Source organism: Dicentrarchus labrax, unplaced genomic scaffold (assembly GCF_905237075.1).
Source record: "Dicentrarchus labrax unplaced genomic scaffold, dlabrax2021, whole genome shotgun sequence".
NCBI classification, from domain to species: Eukaryota; Metazoa; Chordata; class Actinopteri; family Moronidae; genus Dicentrarchus; species Dicentrarchus labrax.
The window spans coordinates 33,561,130-33,587,468 of NW_026136720.1; the positions used below are offsets into that span (position 1 = coordinate 33,561,130).

The 26,339-nt window shown below is 42.2% G+C and overlaps 1 protein-coding gene across 2 annotated transcripts in view; it reads left to right on the forward strand.

Annotated features, from left to right (window-relative positions):
* The first annotated feature begins 343 nt into the window (after nucleotides 1-343).
* Nucleotides 344-26,339, forward strand: part of LOC127353126 (NACHT, LRR and PYD domains-containing protein 12-like) — a 28,854-nt gene continuing 2,858 nt past the window's right edge. Inside the window, exons 1-10 of one of the 2 annotated variants that reach the window (XM_051382137.1) lie at nucleotides 344-450; nucleotides 1,512-1,794; nucleotides 13,080-13,148; nucleotides 15,083-16,946; nucleotides 18,640-18,810; nucleotides 19,401-19,577; nucleotides 23,745-23,918; nucleotides 24,073-24,246; nucleotides 25,367-25,519; nucleotides 26,156-26,329. In XM_051382137.1, the coding sequence (XP_051238097.1) occupies nucleotides 1,521-1,794; nucleotides 13,080-13,148; nucleotides 15,083-16,946; nucleotides 18,640-18,810; nucleotides 19,401-19,577; nucleotides 23,745-23,918; nucleotides 24,073-24,246; nucleotides 25,367-25,519; nucleotides 26,156-26,329 (3,230 nt within the window). In that variant the 5' untranslated portion in view covers nucleotides 344-450; nucleotides 1,512-1,520. The remainder of the gene's footprint in view (nucleotides 451-1,511; nucleotides 1,795-13,079; nucleotides 13,149-15,082; nucleotides 16,947-18,639; nucleotides 18,811-19,400; nucleotides 19,578-23,744; nucleotides 23,919-24,072; nucleotides 24,247-25,366; nucleotides 25,520-26,155; nucleotides 26,330-26,339) is intronic. The other variant, XM_051382138.1, reaches the window with a different exon arrangement.

Below are 26,339 nucleotides of genomic sequence, written 5' to 3' on the forward strand. Positions count from 1 at the left end.
TTAATACTAGTATAGTTGTTACTACTGTTCTTGCTGTGCACCTTTGTCTCTGTCTCTGTCCTTCTCTCTTTACCCCCTCATTCTGCTGACTGGGACTTAAAATCACCTGCAGTTCCTAGGACTTGGGTTAGCTTTGGGTCAGTGTCAGCACACATTCATCAGGAGTCTTTTACCTTCACGAGCCACTGATGAGTCAACAGGAGTCAACTTAACACAACAAAATATAATGCGGTTGTGTGGATGTGGTAACAATATTTACTGGAACTGGTATGAAAAAGAGGAACCTGAATAAAGTGAAGTTGAAATTTCACTTCTGCATACAGACACAGCCTAACTACAGTTCCTCATTGTTCATTTATTTTCAACTTATTTGACCTGAGTGCAGCAGGTAGACTGTTGGGTGACTGGACCAGGTTCAAATGTTCTCCAAACTCTCACAGTAAAAGTACGGTAAGTAAGTCTTGTGTTTTTCAGTTCATGATGTGCATAACTTTGATACAGTGACTGTTAGCATTTAATGTACTTGAAAAGTAACTATCACCTTAGTTTTCATCCTGCACCATTATCAGATCCACATATTTATTTATTGAATAAATAGCTCTGGTCTACTCTGTTTTCAGACCTCATATGCTGAGAAAGATCTGTCTATTGAATTTGTCTATTGTCTATTTTAAAACAGTTACAAAAATTGAGCTAAACCAGGCTCTCTGTTTATGCCAGTGTGGTAAGTGTGAGCACTATGGTGTCAGCAGTTATGTGGCCTATGTGTGGGGGCATAACTCATACATCAATGATCCGAGATACAACAAGAAGGATTCTGTAGCAATATCAACAGCGCAATGAAAATGCATGTGTCCAGAGTCAAACATATCTGTATCAGCAAAGAGGAGTGCTAACATTGTTGAACACTAACAATTGAACAATCAGTGACGATATTCAGATAAATGTTAATAATCACCCCAGTCTTTCAGCATCTGTGTGTTGCTTGGCAACCAATCTGCTAAATGTCACCGAAGAACTACATTACTTGGTAGCAAAATGATTGTTTGTTATCAATACATTCTTGCACTTTTGTTGCTGTACATTTATTTTATGAAACCTTGATATGTATAGTAACTGTTTACAATAGCAAGCAGGAGACAGTGATATACAGTGATTTTTAGAACAGCTAAGGGGGTTTGTATCCTGCCTAACAATGCCCCTAGTTGTTCTAAAATCACATAAAACTATGGCCTCTTGAGCCTTATTGATAAAGTGTCCAATATTTTGGTTTATGACCTGCAACTCTAATGACGTTCCCATCACCCTTGATTGGTAATTAGACTTAATTATCTAACGTTAGCATGCTAACATACTAAAAAAGAGTGAACATGGTAAACATACAGTGGTGTTTGAAGTCATGAAACTTTATTTCAAGAACTCAAAGCTAGTGAAACAACAGAAAATTTAAATCTGAAATAGCAATGCAGCTTGTGTGTCACCCAATCAGAACTACTGTCTGATTTTAGCAGGAAGTCACGATGACACCAGAGGACGTTTTGAACACTCTGAGGGATTTACGAAACGAAGAATTCAGGGACTTTAAATGGTATCTGCGGCAGCCTGACATCCTGGAAGGGTACCAAACCATCAAAGTGTCCGAGCTGGAAATGGCAGAAAGGCGGGACACAGTGGATGTGATGATGAACACCTATGAACTTCATGGAGCTCTGAAGGTGACCAAGAAGATTTTAGAGAAGATAAACAGGAACGATCTGGTGCAGAGTCTGCCAGACACCAGCTCAGGACCAGAAGGTCAGTCACACTGTTCTGTTCTTTTATTTTTATCTTCAGGTAAAAAGAATCCTGTGCCAACTTTAGGTCCAGGAACCTTGTTTAGAATCACGGTTCTTTCATATACACTCAGGGCCATGAATATTTGGACAATGACATCATTTTCATGATTTGGCATCTGCATGCAACCACATTGGATTTGAAATTAAACAACTGAGATGCAATTGAAGTGCAGACATTCAGGTTTAATTCAAGGGGTTGAACAAAAATATCCTATGAAACATTTTTATACAAAGTTTCTTCATTTCAGGGGCACAGAATAATTGGACAAATTAACATTACCATAAATAAAATGTTCATTTTTAATACTTTGTTGAGAATCAATGACTGCCTGAAGTCTGGAACCCATGGATATAACCAAACGCTGGGTTTCCTCCTTTGTGATTCTGTGCCAGGCCTTCACTGCAGTTGTTGCTTGTTTGTGGGTCTTTCTGCCTTAAATATTGTCTTAAGCAAGTGAAGTGCATGCTCGATCAGGTTGAGATCTGGTGATTGACTTGGCCATTGCAGAATATTCCACTTCTTTGCCTTAAAAAACTCCCAGGTTGCTTTCGTAGTATGTTTTGGGTCATTGTCCATCTGTACTGTGAAGCACTGTCCAATTAACTTTGCTGCATTTGGCTGAATCTGAGCAGGAAATATATTCCTATACACTTCAGAATTCATCAGGCTGCTTCTGTCTTCTGTCACATCATCAATAAACACTAGTGACCCAGTGCCGTTGGAAGCCATGCATGCCACATGTCACACTGCCTCCACCATGTTTTACAGAAGATGTGGTGTACTTTGAATCATGAGCCGTTCCAAGCCTTCTTCATACTTTCTTCTTCCCATCATCCTGGTACAGGTTGATCTTAGTTTCATCTGTGCAAAGAACACTCTTCCAAAACTGGGCTGGCTCCTTTAGATGTTTTTTTGGCAAAGCCTAATCTGGCCTTTCTATTTTTTAAGCTTATTAATGGTTTGCTTGCTTGTGGTGAACCCTTTGTATTTGCTCTCATGAAGTCTTTATGGTGGTTTTGAGTTCCTGAGCTCACCAGTGCGCTCTTTATTTCTCAGGATGTACCAAACTGTTGATTTGGCAGCTAAACAGCTAAAATCACAAAACTTGTGTCAGTGTCCAAATATATATGGACCTAACTGTATGTAAGTAGGTAGGAATCTTCTCAATTTAACACCTATTAAGTTACAAATTAATGATTTTGAGTTTCCTTTATTTTTGACTGACAGGCAATCACGTTGTGAGGCCATTATTGCTTCACTAGTTGCAGGCTCATGGTTATCTGCTCAGTTTGGACACTTTCGGGGATTGTTTGAAAAGTTCAGATTTTTAACTGATCACGTCCTGTGTTGATGTATGAGTACAACTAAGGGTTAAGAGCAGTGTGGATAAGGTTAAAAGCTTAGAGCATTTTTTATTAATTAAAGGAGGTTTTGATTGACTGTGTGTTGGATACAGTGATGTATTGGCTAACAAATTAAAGATGGTTGATCCTCTGTGAGCAGTATTTTCATGTCAGTCAGCAGTACATCCTTTTTTGCTGTTTTGTTTATAATAATCATGTTATCAGTAGGAATTCAGAAGTTACAGATATAGTAAATTTATAGTCAATCACATCCTTTATTATTTTGTTGTTGTAGTCTTTGTTACACAGAGATCACACTCCAAACAACATGAGGGATGTGTGGAGTGGCATGAGAACCATCACCGGCTTCCAGAAGACTGGTTGAATGGGGTTGGACGGCTGTGTGGACCGGGACAATGAACTGAACCTATTTTTCAACAGGTTTGATACTGCCCCTGTAACGGATGTGGGTAGGGCACGAAAGGAGATGACTCAATGACTTGTTTTCCAGCATTTATTTGCTCCTGCAGAAGACAGTAATGCACATTAATTGCCTTCTGGTCTTTTTCTGCACCTCTGTTCCCTCAACATGCAAGGCGGTACTGTGAGGGTCAGCCGGGGCTACGGAAGCTTAGAAGGTACAGAAAAGGTGACATAAAGCAAAGTAATTTCCGCAGATAAGATAAAATTCACACATACTCAACAAAAATTAAATGATAAATAAAATTGACAAATACAAACTGGACATAAGAATTGATAAAGTGCATTTTTAACTCTGTTACATCCACCCCCACTGAATTTTATCGAATATGAGCACCAGCTACACAGTATGCACTAAAGAAAACACTACAAATTGACAAATTACAGGGTCAGCATCAAGAAAACCAACACCAAATGTATCCCATAAGGATGAAGTGGTATGAGAGTAGCGCTTATCCCTCAATCCAGCAACTGGCAACAGGGTGCCTTGTACACCCCACAAAACAACATCACATAGTGCAGTGTAGGCCCACGACAGAAAAGAAAATGAGAACAGAGGCACATTATACCAATACAAAAAAAAACTTTTCAGTGCCATAAAGGCATAGGCCATCTGATTAAGGTTTTAGTCAGCAAAAGCCCTGAGAGATGTACATTTGCAAACAATCTATGTACATTGAACTTGTCTTGAACAACATCCTGTCTGGACATGGTGTGTATGAACCTGTTCACAGGTTTGACTAGGCAACCAAATCTTGACCTGACCAGTGTCTGCGCATCTGAATGACCCCAGTGCGTGAGTGAGGTCTGGCAGTCTCACATGTGCTGGAACGTCCACAGCAGTCACAAGGCCAGAATCGCAGGTCACAGACTGATCTGTCATGTGGTCCTCAGGTGAAACTGAGGGGTCCTGGGGGTCACATGTCACGCTTGTTATGTCTGTAGCGTCCGCCTCTGACAGACTTGGTGCAGACAACTGTGTAATCCATTCTATGGTCCTCCTCTCAGAGTCCACAGGTTCCGGATCAGTCAAGGGACCCTGTCCCTCTCCCACAGTCACAAATGAGTTTCTGTCACTTTCGGTGTCAAGGCGTCCACTAGCTCCACAAAGAGTCTCACTCTCTCCCTCGAACAAGGTCACTCCCGCCTCTCCCGCATCATCAGTTCCTGGAGCTGAGGATTCTGTAACAGGCATGGATGAGGTAATATCAGACATTCCACATGTGTCTCCCACAGGGAGGAAATTGGCCAGCATCAGCAGGTTTCTGTGGATCACCTCCTGTCCAGTGCTCATGTCCACCACAGTGTAGATGGTTGATTCCCACCGATCAGCAATGTTTTTTTTACCTCTTTCCTTCCTGTTGGCCAAGAGCACTCTGTCACCGATTTCAACCCGTGACCCCTTCACTTTCTTGTTGTACAGCTGAGCATGTCTATTCTGCTCTTTCGGGCAATCACCATCGCTTCCCTCAGAGCATCGGCGAGACACGCCACGTACTTATCATAGCTCGTCACAGCAGAGTCATGAAGGACAGAACGGAAGAGGACATCAAGGGCGGCTGTGGCTCAGAGGCAGAGTGGGTTGTTCCTTAATCGGAAGGTTGTGGGTTTGATCCCCGGCTCCTGGTGCCACATGTCGAAGTATCCTTGAGCAAGATATTGAACCCCAAATTGTGTGTCGCGCAACACACAATTTGTGTATGAATATTAGTTTCTGTTCGATGGACTTTTCGATGGACTTTGCCATCACTGAGTGAATGTGTACGAAAGGGTGAATGTCTCACGTAGCGTAAAAGCACTTTGAGTAAGAAGAAAGGCGCTATACAAGTACAGGTCCATTTACCATTTACCATCAACAGGTAGGTGAGGGACACGGCCAAACATGAGGTAAAAGGGGGGATAGCCCATCGTCTCATGGGCTGTGCAGTTGTACATGAAAGCCAGAGTCTGCAAGCGTCGCGGCCAGTCAGCTTTCTCTTCAGGGGACAATGCACGGATCATGCCACCCAAGGTCCGAATGAATCGTTCCACACGGGTGGTGTGGGGTTGTGTGTGATTTCTTGACACCTGAAACCCTGAGGAGCTCACTTATCAGCCGGCTCTCAAAGTTAGCACCTTGGTCACTATGGAAAGACACAGAAATACCGGTCCCAGAGAACCCTTGCCACCTGCTTAGCCGTCTGGTCTTTACATGGAAACGCCTGGGCCATTCTTGTGAAATGGACATCGACAGACTTGTTTCTGGAGTCTTCAGCAGACCAAAAGTCAATACAGACCAACTCCAGTGGCCTGGATGATGTTTTGCTTTCCAGGGGAGCCCTTCCCTCAGGTTCAACAGTCTTGCTGACGATGCATCGCTGACAATGACGGACATAGTCTCCTACGTCTCGGTCAAGGTTTGGCCAGAAAAACCTCTGTCTCGTCAAGCTTAGGCTCCTGCACTGAGCTTGATGTCCGGCTCTGTTGTGAACTCCCTGCAGAACTTCAGCCTTGAGCGAGTCAGGAACAACATACTGGAAACGCTTTGCCTTGGTTTTCTGGTCCCTTGAAATCCTGTACAGCACACCATTGCTCACAGTGAGCCTATCCCAGTTCTTCAAGTATCTTGTGACAGACACAGACTCTTTAAATCTTTCCCTCCGAGAAGGCCTCCGACGTCTCTCAACATAGGACAGAACACGAGAGAGAGTCCTATCCTCCAACTGCTTATCACGGAGGTCCTTTTCGGTGTAGGCAGGTAAGGCGTCCTGTCCAGGTGGAACCAACTGAGGTAGGTACTGCAACATTTCAACAGCACGGGCCCTTGGACCAGCATCCCATTCAACATGCGACTGTAGCACAGCAGACACGTTCTCCATTGCGACAGACTGAGTGTGCATGCGAAGTGGACTGCATGAGGACTGGGCAATGTCACTAGCTGGAGAGGGTTTCTTGTGACCACTGGATGACTGGAAGGCATTCTGGACAGAAGTACTGGAAATATCTTTGACATCAGCGAGAAGACCTGCATAGGGTTCAGCAAGCAGCCTGTGGCCAACACTCTCCTTGACAAATGGCACACGGCTCAGTGCATCAGCTACAACGTTCTGCCGACCAGGAACTTATTTGATATCCAAATGGTAACTCGCCAAATTGGCCACCCAGCACTGCTCATAACAGTCCAGCTTTGGCTTTGTCAGGATGTGAGTCAACAGATTATTGTCCGTCCAAACTGTGAATTTGTGGACTTTCAGCCAGTGACTGAACTTGTAGCTGACAGACCATTTCAAAGCAAGAAACTCTAAACGGGCTGAAAAGACAGTTGCCTCCCAGCGCAAAACAATCTGCCTGGTGAGGAAGGGGATGAGTGTCCTTCAGGGTCCTCTTATTCAACCAGCGAAAGTCTGTACAGATGCGCAGATCTCCGTTTTTTTTCCATACAAGCAGCAATGGAGATGCTTATTCACTGGTTGATTTTCGGGTGATTTCTTTTTCCTCCTTCTTGCTCAGCACCTGGCATAGCTTCTGGTACTGGCCAGGGGGCACTCTCCTGTATGGAAGCCTGAATGGTCTGCTGTCTGACAGGTGTATGTGGTGTAAAAAGTCCTTCGCCTCCCCACAGTCAAGATGGTGGCGTGAAAAGACATCCTCGTACTGCAAAACAAGGTCAGCCATCCTCCTCTTACAGTCTTCTGACACTTCACATGACTCAACGTCAAGAGTACTGAGCCCAACTGACCTGAGCTTGTCTTTGGAAGAATTTGCATCAGCAGACGGTGGCACAGCTGATTGGGTGCAGAAGACCAGGGGAACTTCTGAGCTCTCAGCAACGTCCATGTCCTCAAACGCTGCACAGGGGTAGACATCAGCCAGTGTTGCATTGCGCCTTACCAGCATGTATTGATGAGCTTCAGTGGGACCCACCTGTCTCCCCACAGTGTAGTTACAATCTTTGCAACCAAAACACTGATGACGTGGGCTCTGTCATGACGGTGCTGCCTGGGGAAACAGCAGTGTTTTTGGGCAGTTTTCCCCAGATGAGATACTCACGGCCAGGCTCGAGTAAGGTGGCTGAGTTAATTCAATTAAATTCAATTCAGTTTTATTTGTATAGCGCCAATTCATAACAGAAGTTATCTCAGGACACTTTTCAAATAGAGCAGGTCTAGACCGAACTCTTTATAACATTATTTACAGAGACCCAACAGTACCACCATGAGCAAGACCTTGGAGACAAGGGCAAGAAAAACTGCCTGTTAAAAGGCAGAAACCTAGGACAGATCCTTCGGCTCTAGGTGGGTGGTCATCTGTCTTGACCAGTTGAGGTGAGAGAGAGAGAGAGAGAGAGAGAGAGAGAGAGAGAGACAGACAGACAGACAGGTGCACAGCAACAACAGTATTGGCAATGGCAATCTAGCAGGACCATGGCAGGAGGCTCCACCAGGATCGATAAGAACCTGCGAGATGAGAAAGCACAAGAACTCCGGGGAAGAAGTGAAGTTAGTAACATGCATTAATGGGACATGAATGAGTGCAGAAAGAGAGAGGAAGAGAGGAGCTCAGTGCACCATGGGAAATCCCCCGATAGTCTAGGCCTATAGCAGTATAACTAAGGGATGGTTCAGGACTCACCTGATCCAGCCCTAACTATAAGCTTTATCAAAGAGGAACGTCTTCAGCCTACTCTTGAATGTGGAGAGGGTGTCTGTCTCCCAAACCACAACTGGAAGCTGGTTCCATAGGAGAGGAGCTTGGTAACTGAAGGCTCTGGCTCCTGTTCTACTTTTAGAGACTATAGGAACCACAAGTAGCCCAGCATTCAGAGAACGTAGTGTTCTAGAGGGGTAATAGGGTACTATGAGCTCTTTAAGATATGAAGGGGCCTGACCATGAAGAGCTTTATAGGTGAGGAGGAGGATTTTAAATTCTATTCTACATTTTACAGGGAGCCAGTGCAGACAAGCTAGTATAGGAAATATGTGATCTCTTTTTCTAGTTCCTGTCAGTACTCGTGCTGCAGCGTTCTGAATTAATTGGAGCATAGGGTTAGTGGGGCAACCTGATAATAAAGAGTTGCAGTAATCCAGCCTTGAAGTAAAAAATGCATGGATTAGTTTTTCTGCATCTGTCTGTGATAGGATGTGTCTAATTCTTGTGATATTACGTAAATGAAAGAAGGCAGTCCTGGAGGTCTGCTTTATGGGTTTAAATGACAAATCCTGATCAAAGATAACTCCAAGATTCCTGACAGTGGTGCTAGAGGCCAAGGTAATGCCATCTAGAGTAATTATATCTTTAGACAGTGAGTCTCTAAGGTTTTTGGGGTCAAGAACAAGAATTTTGTTTTTTTCTGACATCAGAAAATTGCAGGTCATCCAGGATTTTATCTCCTTAAGACATGTTTGTAATTTAGATAATTGATTAATTTCATCGGGCTTGATCGATAGATATAACTGCGTATCATCTGCATAACAGTGAAAGTTAATGGAGTGATTCCTAATAATGTTGCCTAAAGGGAGCATATATAAAGTAAATAGTATTGGTCCAAGTACAGAACCTTGTGGAACTCAATGACTAACTGTAGTATTTATTCAAGATTCATCATTAACATATACAAACTGCGAACGATCTGATAAATATGACTTAAAGCAGCTTAGTGCGGTTCCTTTAATGCCAATTTGATGCTCAAGTCTCTGTAAAAGAATATTATACCACAAATAAACTATTGTTATGTAGAAAGTCACACAACTCTTTGGCGACTACTGTCTCCAGAATCTTAGAGAGGAAGGGGAGGTTAGAGATTGGTCTATAGTTGGCTAAAACCCCTGGGTCAAGAGTGGGCTTTTTAAGAAGGGGTTTAATTACAGCTACTTTAAAAGGACTGTGGTACATATCCTGACAATAAAGAAAGTTTAATCATATCCAGTAAAGAAGTGCCATTTAAGGGAACAACTTCTTTAAGCAGCCTAGTTGGGATCGGGTCTAATAGACAGGTTGATGGCTTCGATGAAGAAATTATTGAAGTTAACTGATGAAGATCGATAGCAGAAAAACAGCCTAAATATATATTAGTAAAAGTCCCTGAACTTGGAGAGCCACTGATAACTGTTGATGGCAGGTGGTGATTAATTTTCTCTCTAATAGTAATAATTTTATTATAAAAGAAGCTCATAAAGTCGTTGCTACTTAAGTTTATGGGGGTATGTGGCTCAATAGAGTTGTGCTTCTCTGTCAGCCTGGCTACAGTGCTGAAGAGGAACCTATGGTTATTCTTATTTTCTTCTATTAGTGGTGAGTAATAGGCTCCTCTGGCATTACGGAGGGCCTTTCTATAAGTTTTAAGATTATCTTGCCAAATTGAGCGATATTCTGATCATTTGGAAGAGCGCCATTTCCTTTCAGATTTTCTAGCTATTTGTTTTAACTGGCGGGTTTGGTGGTTATACCAAGGTGCTATTCTCCTATGTTTTAATAATTTCCTTTTTATAGGAGCGATAGAGTCTAATGTTGATCGTAGTGAGCCTGCAGCACTATCGACAAGATTATCAATTTCAGAGGGACTAAAGTCGTTTATAGGACTCTGTTAAATTCAGACATGGCATTGAATTAAACACTGAAGGAATCTCCTCCTTAAATTTAGCTACAGCACTGTCAGATAGACATCTGCTGTAGGAAGTTTTGCCTAATGGCTTATAATCTAATAGTATGAATTCAAAAGTTACTAAATAATGGTCAGATGGGAAAGGATTATGTGGGAAGACTATTAAATGTTCAATATCAATGCCATATGATAGAACAAGGTCAAGAGTGTGATTAAAACAGTGAGTTGGTTTATTTACACTCTGACAGAAGCCAATTGAGTCTATTAATGATATAAATGTGTTACTAAGGCTGCCATTGTTAACATCCACATGAATAATAAAAAAATCACCTACTACTAAAAACTCTGAGAATTCAGATATAAAATCAGAGTACGGTCCAGGAGCTCGGTACACTATAAGAAATAGAACTGGCTGCAGTTTTTTCCAGTTTGGGTGAGAAAGACTAAGAACAAGGCTTTCAAATGAATTATAATTTAGTTTAGGTTTAGGGTCAATTAAAACGCTCAAATCATGTATGGCTGCCACTCCACCTCCTCGGCCAGTGCCTCGAGGAATGTGAGTATTAATATGACTGGGGGGGGTGGATTCATTAAGACTAACATACTCCTCGTGGGACAACCAGGTCTCAGTAAGAAAAAGTAAATCAATATCATAATCTGATATTAATTAATTCACTAAAACAGCTTTAGAGGACAGAGACCTGATATTTAACAGTCCATATTTCATTCTTTTATTTTGTGCTACTGAGAAGTTGGTTTTAATTTTTATTAGGATTTCATGTTGAACTCCTCGTTTTTATTTCTTTAAATAATTTAGGTGGTCGGGGGACAGACACAGTCTCTATGGGGTTTTGGGTGGGTGACTGTTCTAAAGAAAGTGCAGAGAAGTGTGTAAGACAGCAGCTGACTGTACCGACCTTGTCAGGAATATCTTCACCCTTCCAGGGGCTCAGACCAGAAAGCATAGACAGGAACAGTTCAGTTTCTGGGTCTCTGGTTGGGCAGGGGCTGGACACTGTCTCCCAATAGGACTCACATTGCTTAGACTGATGCAGGGTGTGTTTTATAACACAACAAGTGTGGGGACCAACATCTTACAGACATACACTTCCATCTCCACATCAAAAGCACTCTTTGGCTTAACACGAAGTCCGCCACATCCAACAAGGACTACATTCACATCAATCTTTTTTTGGTCCGTTATCACTCCAGCCTCTCTCAGTTTCATCTCAGCTGTCTCACTGATGCTGCAGGCCATTGAACCACTGTCCAACATTCCGTCAATTTCCACAGTTCCACCCATCACCACAGGTGTGTAGAAAAGACTGTCACTGCTGCCAACTCTGTGAATGTTCTGATAAACAACAACGTCAGAGTCATTACATGAGTCTCTCACAGATGTGTCAACTGTCTCAGCATCAGACATGTCATCAGTTTGGGAGTTTGTGGTGTGACCTGTACTGCCTCCCTCTGAATACAGGTCAGCTAGTTTCTCTGCTGCTGGCTGCCTAAAAACTACTGCCACTCTGCCTCCCCCTCCTCCCCCTCCTTTCAGACCCCCTGTCTGCCCCTCACCACCTCAATTCACACCCATTTACTCCACCCCTCCCCCCTGCTCTGCATCATGTCCCCCACAACCTGAGGACCTCCCCCCTCCTTCACTGTCACCTCTACAGTGTCCTTCACACCTGTCCTGGATTGTTGATTACCTGATGGGAAGACCACAGTACGTACGCCTACAGAACTGTGTATCTAACAGGGTGGTCAGCAACACTGGGGCCCCACAGGGGACTGTCCTCTCTCCCTTCCTCTTTACCCTCTACACCTCTGACTTTAACTATTGCACGAGTCCTGCCACCTTCAGAAGTTTTGTGATGACTCAGCAATTGTTGGTTGTATTGAAAAGGGTGATGAGAGTGAATATAGGACTGTGGTGGGCAGCTTTGTCGCTTGGAGTGAGCTGAATCATCTGCAGCTCAACGTGACAAAGACAAAGGAGCTCATAGTGGATCTGAGGAAGGCGAAAACACCTGTGACCCCTGTTTCCATCCAGGGGGTTCCTGTGAACACTGTAGAGGAGTAAAAAAGCCTACTCTTTTTGTTGAGCCTTGTCCTTCAACATCTGCCGGACGATGCTGAGGATTTTTTATGAGTCTGTTGTGGCCAGTTCGATGATCTTCGCTGCTGGGGCAGTGGGCTGAAGATCGCAGACACTAACAGACTAAATAAACTTCTCAAGAGGGCTGGTGATGTCGTAGGGGAGGAGCTGGACACCCTGACGACCGTGGCAGAGAGAAGGATGCTGTCCAGGCTTCAGTCCATCTTGGACAATGTCTCACCCTCTCTACGACACACTGGCCCAGCAGAGGAGCACCTTCAGCAGAAGACTCCTCTCACCCAAATGCACCACAGAGCGCCACAGGAAATCATTCCTGCCTGTGGTCATCAAACTCTACAACGCCTCCCTCAGAGAGTCAGACACCCCCTCTCTGTAATCTGACCTCAAACACAGACAATCAGAAACTGCACAAGGTCACTGTACATATGGACACTTACACATGGATACTGTACACATGGTCACTTTACACTTGCCATTTTTGCACATTTGAAAGTGTGACTTTAAACTGTACATTGTATTTTTAAACCTTTATATTCTTAATATATTGTATGTCTGTTACATCTGTATATGTAACGAAAGTAATTTCCCCCTGGGATTAATAAAGCATTTCTGATTCTGATTCTGAATGTAAAAAAGTAATTAACAAGCACTGAATAACTTATTGATACATAATAAATAATAAGTCAAATTGAAAGTATAAGACATAATCTCTCTCTCTCAGGGTCAGTGGATGTCAATGATGCTGGAAAGACTTCAGAGAACAGAGGACCTTCCTCCTCTCAGTGTGAAGGTAAAGCTGCTGTATTTTCTGGTGTGTTTGGAAGCCGTGAAAGACCAAGTGTTGTTCCTACTCTGTGAGACATTATGACTCCATTATATCTGAGTGAAAGAAAAGACGGGGGAATCAGTCAAAGCAGTGTCAGAGTATCTGCTTCCTCAAAAAATACACATTTACATAAGTGATTGTTAGTAAACTAAAGTTGGATAATTGTGTGACGGTGGATTGAGCTGCAGGAGGCTGTTCAGTAATTTTTTCAGCTCCAGATAGCACCATCATTTCAGTGTCCCTGCATTTTGTAGACCAGATTGGGAAAAACGATTGGCAGCACTTCCCTACTGCCAAAGGTGCGATCAGGCTGAATGGGAGGCAATTCTTCAAGGCAGCACTATTGCAAACAAAGAGGAGACACCTTGGGGTTGCTTGCCATTTTTCAGCTTTCCAAAGAAATTTTTTTTCATGTAAGCACCCTGATGCAAGCAAAGTGAGAATAATAGGAATATTGGTCTTTGCAGACAGTGTCTTTCATTGTCAGGGATCCTGTCCTGCTACTTGATCCTCAGCAGTTTCCTTAGACAGCTCAGATGGAAATGGTTCAATTTCCTAGCATGGTGTTGGTAGACTTCGCACCCATATATAAGAGTTGGTATTATGACAACCAGGTAGACTGGTGCAGAGTTTCCTGGGAGCAGGTTGGTACAGGACTGTTGCAAGCTGAAGAGAAGTGGTCCATACGGGCCTGTAGTTGTGTTGAGCCATCAGTTCCAAAACACTGACTTCCTCCACTTTAGTTTTTGGCTTGCGTCCTTCGCAGATTAAATCGTCAGAACAGTAAATTAAGCTAATACCAGTGTTGTTAGTCTTTCCTCCAAATAACTTTATTTATATAGCACATTTGAAATCAAAGTTACAAAGTGATTTACATAAAAACAGAAAATGACACAATTAAAAACATAAAAAAAAGTAATGAGCTCCTGAACAGAAAATAGAAACAAGATAAATCTAGACCTGCAAGCCGGTATTAAAGGGGGCCAAGCCGCCAGTGCAAGCCACAGCTGTTAATCTGTTAACATGGGCACCAAAAAATAAAAATCAAGATGTTCCACCACGCAGATGCAGGTGGTATGAACAAGCTGTACCCTGTCATGCACTCCAGCAACCAGTCTTCAGTATTGTAGCCCAGTTACTGGCCTCTGTTCCTGTTCTCTAGACCAGTCAGAAGCTTATCCAGCAGCTTCCCCCAACCTGCAGCCAACTCTTCTTGTCTCTCTTTAAATATGAATTTGCTCATTTTGTAAGATTCAGTTATTATGACAGTCACTTTCTGTTACTTCTCCTCAGGTCACTTCCTTTTTCTGTAAAGTGAGACGCCCTAATTATGCAGTGACCATTCATAACAAAATTCCTGGTCATCACAAATCACTCATTCTCTCATCAGATCTCTCATTGTTTTACTATGTTTGTTGATTTGCATGTTTCGCTTTGAACATTTTTCGAGTAATAGTGTCACATTCCACACGGTTTTACTTTGTCACCTTTGTCTCCAGCCACAGCCCTTGCACAGGTTTGGTGTGTGGTTTCTAATCCACTGATGATCATTTCACCTTCTTCCATTTGCATCAATTCACTGTTCCAGGTCTTCGATCCTCTAATCTTTCCCCTTAATTAGGATTTCAGCTGATCCACCTCTTCCATTAACTTAAATAAATTAACTTGTTGTTTGCTAATCTATTCCAAAAATAAAGTTGAACAATTTACTGATTGCTTCCATATCCTCCCCTTGCATTTTTCTCTTAAATTGTGAAAACGGGAAGATTTCAAAGTTTATCTCCTGTTTGCTAATGCAGCAGCCCACTGCATGCCACTGTGTTTCTCCAACTGTTACTCCTGTAAATTCAGTTTAGACTGCAGTTTAGTTGTTTTTTGTTTCTGTTTATGTCACACAGATGAGATTATTCCAGTACCAGAACCACGACACATCTCATATTACCAACACCTGCTTCATTCAAACCTCCAGGATAAGTTTATGTGTGCACAAGAGGGGTGGATGGAGAAGAAGGATGAGCAACTTCTGGTCGATATCTACACAGAACTGTACATCACAGCTGGAGGTGACATACACATCAACAAACAGCATGAGGTCATACAGATTGAGGCAGTGGGGAAGCCAGCAGAAACAGAGACACCAATTAAACCCAGTGACATATTCAAGCCTCCCTCTGGAAAAAAGAGAATCATAAGAACAGTTCTGACAACTGGAATCGCAGGAATTGGCAAAACATTTCTTGTGCTCAAGTTTGTGTTGGACTGGTCTGAAGGAAGAGCCAATCAAGATGTTCATCTCATATTCCCCTTCAGCTTTCGCCAGCTGAATTCATGGAAGGGAGAAAGGTTCTGTTTGGCAGAGCTCATTCATGAATGTATCAGGGAGACCAAAGACATCCCAAAAGAAGCTCTTAATCACATCTTTACAACACTGCAGTCATCAGGAAATACCAACTATGACAGAAGTAAATTCAAACTTCTGTTTATTTTGGATGGACTGGATGAGAGCCGCCTTCAACTGGACTGCTCTACCAATAACAACCAGGCAGTTAAATTTGATGTGACAAAGTCGTCCTCCGTGGATGTGCTGCTGTCAAACCTCATCAGGGGGAAACTGCTTCCCTCTGCTCGCCTCTGGATCACCACACGACCTGCAGCAGCCAATCAAATCCATTCTGATTTTGTTAACATAGTGACAGAGGTCAGAGGGTTCACTGACCCACAGAAGGAGGAGTACTTCAGGAAGAGGTTCACAGATGAGGAGGAAAAGGCCAATAGGATCATCTCCCACATCCTGACATCACGAAGCCTCCACATCATGTGCCACATCCCAGTCTTCTGCTGGATCACTGCTATAGTTTTGGATGGTGTGTTGAAGACCAGAGAGGGAGGAGAGCTGCCCAAGACCCTGACTGAGATGTATATAGTATTCCTGGTGTTTCAGATTCATCAGACAAAAGAGAAGTACGGCCAAGAACAGTGCGTTCAGTATATTAAGTCATTAGCAAAACTGGCTTTCCACCAGCTGGAAAAGGGCAACCTGATCTTCTACGAGAAAGATCTGAAAGAGAGCGGCATTGATGTCAGTGGAGCCTCAGTGTGCTCAGGAGTGTTCACAGAGATCTTTAAAGAGGAACATGGGAAGAAGAAGGATGAAGACAAGATGTTTAGTTTCATCCATCTGAGTGTTCAGGAGTTTTTGGCAGCTTTATATGTGGAGATGTCGCTCGTCAACAGGAACAAGAATGTGATGTCTGAGCCAGCAACTGTTTGTGAACATCTGGAAGCATTTTTTAAAACATCAATGACCAAGGTCCACAGGTTTGCTATTGACAAGGCCTTACAGAGTCTCAATGGACACCTGGACTTGTTCCTCCGCTTCCTCCTGGGTCTCTCTCTGCCGACCAATCAGACCAAACTCCCTCAAGGCCTACTGAAAAAGAAACAAATCTCACAGACCAATCAGAAAACAACTGAGTACATCAAGAAGAAAATCAGTAAGAATCTGTGTCCAGAGAGAAACATCAATCTGTTCCACTGTCTGAATGAACTGAATGATCATTCTCTAGTGGAGGAGATCCAACAGTTCCTGAGTTCAGGAAGTCTCTCCACAGATAAACTGTCTCCTGCTCAGTGGTCAGCTCTGGTCTTCATCTTACTGTCATCAGAAAAAGATCTGGATGTGTTTGACCTGAAGAAATACTCTGCTTCAGAGGAGGCTCTTCTGAGGCTTCTGCCAGTAGTCAAAGCCTCCAACAAAGCTCTGTAAGTCTGCAGATAACTACAGATAAAATATTTACATTTTGATTAGTTGACCACCAAAAAAATTTATTGTTTCTTAAGTTTCATTTTACCTCCTCAGATTAATGCATCAGTGCCATAGAACAGATTTCCTGCATTGTAGTTTTTTCATATTTGAAATTAATATGCGTAAATTATTGGGATCCCAGAGATGTTACTAAGAGAAGAATTAAATTCAATTAAATTCAATTTTATTTGTATAGCGCCAATTCATAACAGATGTTATCTCAGGACACTTTTCAAATAGAGCAGGTCTAGACCGAACTCTTTATAACATTATTTACAGAGACCCAACAGTACCACCATGAGCAAGACCTTGGAGACAAGGGCAAGGAAAAACTGCCTGTGAAAAGGCAGAAACCTAGGACAGATCCTTCGGCTCTAGGTGGGTGGTCGTCTGTCTCGACCAGTTGGGGTGAGAGGGGAGGAGAGAGAGAGAGAGAGAGAGAGAGAGAGAGAGACAGACAGACAGACAGACAGACAGACAGATAGACAGACAGACAGACAGACAGACAGACAGGTGCACAGCAACAACACTATTGGTAATGGCAATCTAGCAGGACCATGGCAGGAGGCTCCACTAGGATCGATAAGAACCTGCGAGACGAGAAAGCACAAGAACTCCGGGGAAGAAGTGAAGTTAGTAACATGCATTAATGGGACATGAATGAGTGCAGAAAGAGAGAGGAAGAGAGGAGCTCAGTGCACCATGGGAAATCCCCCGATAGTCTAGGCCTATAGCAGCATAACTAAGGGATGGTTCAGGACTCACCTGATCCAGCCCTAACTATAAGCTTTATCAAAGAGGAATGTCTTAAGCCTACTCTTAAATGTGGTGAGGGTGTCTGCCTCCCGAACCACAACTGGAAGCTGGTTCCACAGGAGAGGAGCTTGGTAACTGAAGGCTCTGGTTCCTGTTCTACTTTTAGAGACTATAGGAACCACAAGTAGCCCAGCATTCAGAGAACTAGTGTTCTAGAGGGGTAATAGGGTACTATGAGCTCTTTAAGATATGAAGGGGCCTGACCATGAAGAGCTTTATAGGTGAGGAGGAGGATTTTAAATTCTATTCTACATTTCACAGGGAGCCAATGCAGTGAAGCTAGTACAGGAGAGATGTGATCTCTTTTTCTAGTTCCTGTCAGTACTCATGCTGCAGCATTTTGAATTAATTGGAGCATTTTTAATGGACTTATTGGGGTAGCCTGATAATAAAGAGTTGCAGTAATCCAGCCTTGAAGTAACAAATGCATGGATTAGTTTTTCTGCATCTGTCTGTGATAGGATGTGTCTAATTTTTTGTAATATTACGTAAATGAAAGAAGGCAGTCCTAGAGGTCTGCTTCATGTGGGAATTAAATGACAAATCCTGATCAAATATAACTCCAAGATTCCTGACAGTGGTGCTAGAGGCCAAGGTAATGCCATCTATAGTAACTAAATCTTTAGACATTGAGTCTCTAAGATTTTTGGGGACAAGTACAAGAATTTCGGTTTTAAAAGAAGAAGACGCTAAAAGTATTTTTGTCGCTTGAGACCACAATCCTTGATAGTTTGACTCATTGACTCAGTGTCCTTCAGAAACATGACTTTTTTTTTTAATTGCATACAACAGAAACAGTCACAATGTTTGTCTTCATCTCTAACTCTCCTTCAGGCTGAGTGGCTGTAATCTCTCAGAGATAAGTTGTGAAACTCTGTCCTCAGTTCTCAGCTCCCAGTCTAGTCTGAGAGAGCTGGACCTGAGTAACAACCACCTGCAGGATTCAGGAGTGAAGCTGCTGTTTGCTGGACTGAAGAGTCCACACTGTAAACTGGAGATTATCAGGTCAGCTTTTTTTTAACGGATTACTATTTTCTCATTAACAGTCTTGTGGCCATGTGTCACTTAGAGACAACGCCACAGATAATTATTATTGCTGTTTTTATTCAGTCTCCCCACTCTCATCTACACCTTTTCAGCAGCAGCAGCCAGTTGTTTTCATCAAACCGGCCAGTGTACGGTACCTCCCCAGCAGCAAACAGTGGACAGACACAGTTAGATACTGCATAGCTGATAAAGTCAAACATCGAGCAGCTAAAGAGCAAGACATTTTATTATTTTAAATATTTACAGACTCTGCCACTCTATTCTACTCTACTTCTCTGCTGCTCTAGTTTTGTCAGGTTAACACAGAAGTAGGCTAAGACATTTGCAATATGCTGCCACGTAACGTTCCAGGAGCAGTTAGGGGCCTTGCTCAAGGGCACCTCAGCAGCAGCACAGGAGGTGGAGCTACCAGTCCACACTCCATACTGTAGTCTGTGCTTGATTCGAACTGGTGACCCTCCGGTTCCCAAGCCAAGTCCCTACAGACTGAGCTGCTGCTGCCCCAAAGCAAATAAAATATCACCCAGTGGGTTACTGTCTGTCTCCAGACTGTCAGGCTGTCTGATCTCAGAGGAAGGCTGTACTTCTCTGGCCTTAGCACTGAGATCCAACCCCTCCCATCTGAGAGAGCTGGACCTGAGCTACAATCATCCAGGAGACTCAGGAGTGAAGCAGTTGTTTGCTGGACTAGAGGAGCATCCACACTGGACACTGGACACTGTCAGGTAGGAACAGACAGCGGTGTGTGGTGTTAATAATTTAAAGATGACTAATATACACATTCTTTTGGACAAATGCACTCAACTATTTATAAAAAAGACAATATATATTATGTGATGATAGAAAAATGGATATCATTTCCTTTTATGTTCTGTTGTTTTTAAAGTGGGTCGCTCTGAGAACCATCTAAAGAAAAAGAAAAAACTGAGACTTTCCAGCCAGCAAGTTCATTAATCTGCTACCTGTAGCACTCATGGATCGTTGGTACTCTACCCTAAATTTTCGGGTTCCTACCACGGGCCCCTGTACGTTCACACCTCGCTCACTGGCTTCATCCCTGACCTAAAGCTGACTTATGAGCACTGAGGGTTGAGGAAGAGGGACTGGCCTGCCTCTGGTAATCCTCCGTCTCGAGAGCCCTGCAAAGATTTATACCCCTAAACCTAAGGAAAACCAGTATATAAACAGTTTACAGTTTAAATAAAACTTTTGTTATGAATTAGTGCTATACAAATAAAACTGAATTGAATTGAATTGAATTGAATTGAAAAACCTTGTTTTAAGAGGCAGAAACCTCGGACAGACCCCAGCTCTAGGTGGGTGGTCGTCTGTCTCGACCAGTTGGGGTGAGAGAGAGAGAGAGAGAGAGAGAGAGAGAGAGAGAGAGAGAGAGAGAGAGGTGCACAGCAACAACAGTAGCAACAACTACACTAATAGTAGTGACTGATGATGATAAACGTGAAGAAGATGATGACGTCGACGGCGACAACAACGATGGGGGACAATGAGCAGTGATAAGAGTAATAATAGTAACTGTAGTAATAATAATAATAATAATAATAATAATAACACTAATATCAGTGATATTAGCAATGGGAGTCAAGCAGGACCATGGCAGGAGGCTCCACCAGGATCCATGAGAATCTGCGAGACGAGAAAGCACAAGAACTTCGGGGAAGAATTGAAGTTAGTAACATGCATTAATGGGACATGAATCAATATCATAATCTGATATTAATTCATTCACTAAAACACCTGATATTTAACAGTCCACATTTCATTCTCTTATTTTGTGCTACTGAGGAGATAGAAGAAAATAAGAACAACCCTAGGTTCCTCTTCAGCACTGTAGCCAGGCTGACAGAGAGTCACAGCTCTATTGAGCCACATATCCCCATAAACTTAAGTAGCAATCACTTCATGAGCTTCTTTTATAATAAAATTATTACTATTAGAGACAAAATTAATCACCAAATGCCATCAACAGGTATAAGTGGCTCTATAAGTTCAGGAACTTTAACTAATGTAAAATCATATATATATTTAGAATGTGTTTCTGCTATCAATCTTCATCAATTAACTTAAATAATTTCTACATCGAAGCCATCAAGTCTGTTGGACCCGATCCCAACTAGGCTGCTTAAAGAAGTTGTACCCTTAATTGGCACTTCTTTACTGGATATGATTAATCTTTCTTTATTATCAGGATATGTACCACAGTCCTTTAAAGTAGCTGTAATTAAACCCCTTCTTAAAAAGCCCACTCTTGACCCAGGGGTTTTAGCCAACTATAGACCGATTTCTAACCTCCCCTTCCTCTCTAAGATTCTGGAGAAAGTAGTCGCCAAAACGTTGTGTGACTTTCTACTTAATAATAGTTTATTTGAGGATTTTCAGTCAGGATTTGGAGTTCATCACAGCACAGAGACAGCTCTGGTTAAAGTTAATAATGATCTTCTGATTGCTTTTGACAATGGACTTGTCTCTGTACTTGTATTATTAGATCTTAGTGCTGCATTTGACACCATTGACCATAATATTCTTTTACAGAGACTTGAGCTTATATCTATCGATCAAGCCCGATGAAATTAATCAATTATCTAAATTACAAACATGTCTTAAGGACATAAAATCCTGGATGAGCTGCAATTTTCTGATGTTAAACTCAGAAAAAAATGAAATTCTTGTTCTTGGCCCCAAAAACCTTAGAGACTCACTGTCTAAAGATATAGTTACTCTAGATGGCATTAACTTGGCCTCCAGCACCACTGTCAGGAATCTTGGAATTATCTTTGATCAGGATTTGTCATTTAACTCCCACATAAAGCAGACCTCTAGGACTGCCTTCTTTCATTTACGTAATATTACAAAAATTAGACACATCCTATCACAGACAGATGCAGAAAAACTAATCCATGCATTTGTTACTTCAAGGCTGGATTACTGCAACTCTTTATTATCAGGTTGCCCCAATAAGTCCATTAAAACGCTCCAATTAATTCAGAACGCTGCAGCACGAGTACTGACAGGAACTAGAAAAAGAGATCACATCTCTCCTGTACTAGCTTCTCTGCACTGGCTCCCTGTAAAATTTAGAATAGAATTTAAAATCCTCCTCCTCACCTATAAAGCTCTTCATGGTCAGGCCCCTTAATATCTTAAAGAGCTCATAGTACCCTATTACCCCTCTAGAACACTACGTTCTCTGAATGCTGGGCTACTTGTCATTCCTATAGTCTCTAAAAGTAGAACAGGAGCCAGAGCCTTCAGTTACCAAGCTCCTCTCCTGTGGAACCAGCTTCCAGTTGTGGTTCGGGAGGCAGACACCCTCACCACATTCAAGAGTAGGCTTAAGACATTCCTCTTTGATAAAGCTTATAGTTAGGGCTGGATCAGGTGAGTCCTGAACCATCCCTTAGTTATGCTGCTATAGGCCTAGACTATCGGGGGATTTCCCATGATGCACTGAGCTCCTCTCTTCCTCTCTCTCTCTTTCTGCACTCATTCATGTTCCATTAATGCATGTCACTAACTTCACTTCTTCCCCGGAGTTCTTGTCCTTTCTCGTCTCGCAGGTTCTCATGGATCCTGGTGGAGCCTCCTGCCATGGTCCTGCTTGACTACACTTGCCAATATCACTGATATTAGTGTTATTATTATTATAAGTATTATTATAGCTACGGTTACTGTTGTTGCTGTTGTCACTGCTCATTGTCCCCCATCGTTGCTGTTGTCATGTTCATCATCATCAGTCACTACTATTAGTGTAGTTGTTGCTACTGTTGTTGCTGTGCACCTCTCTCTCTCTCTCTCTCTCTCTCTCTCTCTCTCTCTCTCTCTCTCTCTCTCTCTCTCTCTCTCTCTCTCTCTCTCTCTCTCTCTCTCTCTCTCTCTCTCTCTCTCTCTCTCTCTCTCTCTCTCTCTCTCTCACCCCAACTGGTCGAGACGGACGACCACCCACCTAGAGCCGAAGGATCTGTCCTAGGTTTCTACCGTTGTCGCCAAGTGCTTGCTCATGGTGGGACTGTTGGGTCTCTGTAAATAATGTTATAAAGAGTTCGGTCTACACCTGCTCTATTTGGAAAGTGTCCTGAGATAACTTCTGTTATGAATTGGCGCTATACAAATAAAATTGAATTGAATTGAATTATAATCTAGTAATATGAATTCAAAGGTTATTAAATAATGGTCAGATAGAAAAGGATTATGTGGGAAGACTATTAAATGTTCAGTATCAATGCCATATGATAGAACAAGGTCAAGAGTGTGATTAAAACAATGAGTTGGTTTATTTACACTCTGGCAGAAGCCAATTGAGTCTATTGATGATATAAATGCGTTACTAAGACTGTCATTGTTAACATCCACATGAATATAAAAATCACCTACAATAATTACTTTGTCTGATTTAAGGACTAAACTTGATAAAAACTATAAAAATCAGAGTACAGGCCAGGAGCGCGGTACACTATAACAAACAGAGGTGGTCGAGGTACAGACACAGTCTCTATGGGGTTTTGGGTGGGTGACTGTTCTAGTGGAAGAGCAGAGAAGCGTGTAAGACAGCAGCTCTGCTTCCTGGTCCCAACTCTGGATTACTGAATCCCAAATTGCTCCCTATGCTGTGCATCTGTGTGAATGTGTATGAATGAGTTAGTTTCTGTTTGATGGGCTTTGCCATCACTGAGTGAATGTGTGTGAAAGGGTGAATGTGGCTCTAGTGTAAAAGCACTTTGAGTGGTCGGAAGACTAGAAAGACGCTTTACAAGTACAGGTCCATTTACCATTTACAAAATGTGATATACGTGTGTTGTTATATGTATCGTTATCTGGATATGACATTGCACAGCCCTAACTATCAGTGTTTATCTTTATCTCTAACTCTCCTTCAGACTGAGTGGCTGTAATCTGTCTGATAGAAGCTGTGAAGCTCTGTCCTCAGTTCTCAGCTCCCAGTCCTCTAGTCTGAGAGAGCTGGACCTGAATAACAACAACCTGCAGGATTCAGGAGTAAAGTTGCTCTCTGCTGGACTGCAGAGTCCATATTGTACACTGGAGGCTCTCAGGTCAGAATGAAAAATAAAATGTGTCACATTATGTTGTCATTTATAAGTTATTTTACTACTTTTCTTTTTAGACATTGCTATGAAAGCAGTGTGTACTGTACAAATACAGAAAGAAATGTTTTTACATGCTGCATGAACTGTATATATTTTGTAGGTTGAGTGTCTGTAATCTGTCAGAGAGAAGCTGTGAAGTTCTGTCTTCAGTCCTCAGCTCCCAGTCCTCTAGTCTGAGAGAGCTGGACCTGAGTAATAACAACCTGCAGGATTCAGGAGTCAAGATGCTCTCTGCTGGACTGAGCAGTCCCCACTGTACACTGGAGACTCTCAGGTTGGGATAACCTTTTAAATGACTCTTGACATACACATACATACAAGTTAATATGCATTTTAAAAAATACCAAGCATTTGTATGATTTAACAGTATAGATTGTACTCAAAAACAATATAGTAACATATTTTTAAGACTTTATAACTTGTATTGTTATAATTCTGAAGCCAATGTAATATTCAGCATTCGTTAAAGCTGATCTATGCCGTACTTCTACAGCAGTGGGTGAAGTGGCCGTGTGAACTGTGAAATGTGTCCCTCATAATGACAAACCTCATTGTCTTGTTTTCATGACCAAAAATGTACTGTTTTGCAGTTTTGGTGGAGACCCCTTTCTTAACTTAAACCCTACGTACAATTGTGTGTCTGTGCATGTTGAAACATATTTTTGTCATTTTACAGATGTCAGTTGTCTTTTGGAAATGATAAATGCTTTTCTGGGGCAAAATCAACTTTTAAATCCAATATTTAGACAGACATCCATTCAAATTTGACTTTTCACTTTGGCAGTTCACAGTAGAGAAAGGCTAACAAGACATTCATAGTGTAAATTTAATGAGGTGTTAATAAATCAGTGTTGTGTTTTACGTCTTGTTGTGCTGTCCCTCGGTGTTCATGAATATTGTAGCAAGTCTTCCGACAACCGTGAGTCCTGGCAGCACACAAACGCTCAGGCCAGGTGGTTGGTTCACTTAACTTTTATTGTAGTTTCGGCATTACCAACACAAACAACACGCAATCAGTTCAGCTACTCTGCAACTCTCATTCTCAGTAGCATCTCCAGCCCCAGGTCCAGCACACTACTGCAAGATAAAGGGTTAGAGTGATTAGGCAACGATTAGCAGCTGAGGTAATCAACTCACCTGGTGCTGCTCTCACAAGCCTTCCCCACACCTCTCTCTCCTGCAGCTGAGTGCAAACCACACCCACCTCCACAAATATATTACTGCAAATTTAAGTCTAAATATTTTGTTGATTATGGGTTCTGGTGTCAATTGACTTTACAGTAGCAAAATAGTGGACTGATTTAACATTTAGCTAATTTTAAACTGAGAATTCACACTGACAAGGACAGATTAGATGGGAAAAAATGAAATATTAGGTGTGTGTGTCTCTCCAGACTGTCAGGCTGTCTGATCTCAGAGGAAGGCTGTACCTCTCTGGCCTCAGCTCTGAGATCCAACCCCTCCCATCTGAGAGAGCTGGACCTGAGCTACAATCATCCAGGAGACTCAGGAGTGAAGCTGCTGTACCCTGGACTGGACACTCTCAGGTATGAACAGATTGGACTGTTTGGAAGTAATTATTTTTGCAATATGTGGCTGCACTACTTTTTTTTGTTTTTTTAAAAAACTTTTGATTTTGATTGCGAAACATAAGAAGATATACTTTTTTTTTCTTTGGTAAGTGGCCATGGTATAAGTGGGATAATGCCCTACAAAGTGTCCATAAACAGGAAATAATGGCCTTTACGTCATCCATTAATTCCTGATAAAGTACACCTAGGTGACAGCAACATGTACTACATGGTCATCTGGATTTAGAGAAAGATTACCAGACTTGAATTGAATTGAATTGTTTTAAGCCAATTGGAAATTAAAGTAACTCAAACTTGATATATAAAGTTTTGGTTTTCAGATGTTCTTTTCCAGAATGAAAAACACTGATTGCCTAAAAATCTTATTGTTAACCTGAGATCCCGATACTTGATTGTTCAACTCATAAACTCAGTAAGAGCAACCATAGAAATGTGTTCTATATTGTAGATGACAGAAACAGTGTCAGTGTCACATGTAAGGTAATTCTTAACTAATGAATGTCTTAGTCTCAAGATTTTGATTTTGATTTGTTGATCAGTTGGATACTTGTATAGTATCAGTGTTTGTCTTTATCACTAACTCTCCTTCAGGCTGAGTGGCTGTAATCTGTCAGAGAGAAGCTGTGAAGCTCTGTCCTCAGTTCTCAGCTCTCAGTCCTCCAGTCTGAGAGAGCTGGACCTGAGTAACAACAACCTGCAGGATTCAGGAGTGAAGCTCCTGTCTGCTGGACTGAAAAATCCACACTGTAAACTGAAGTCTCTCAGGTCAGGATTA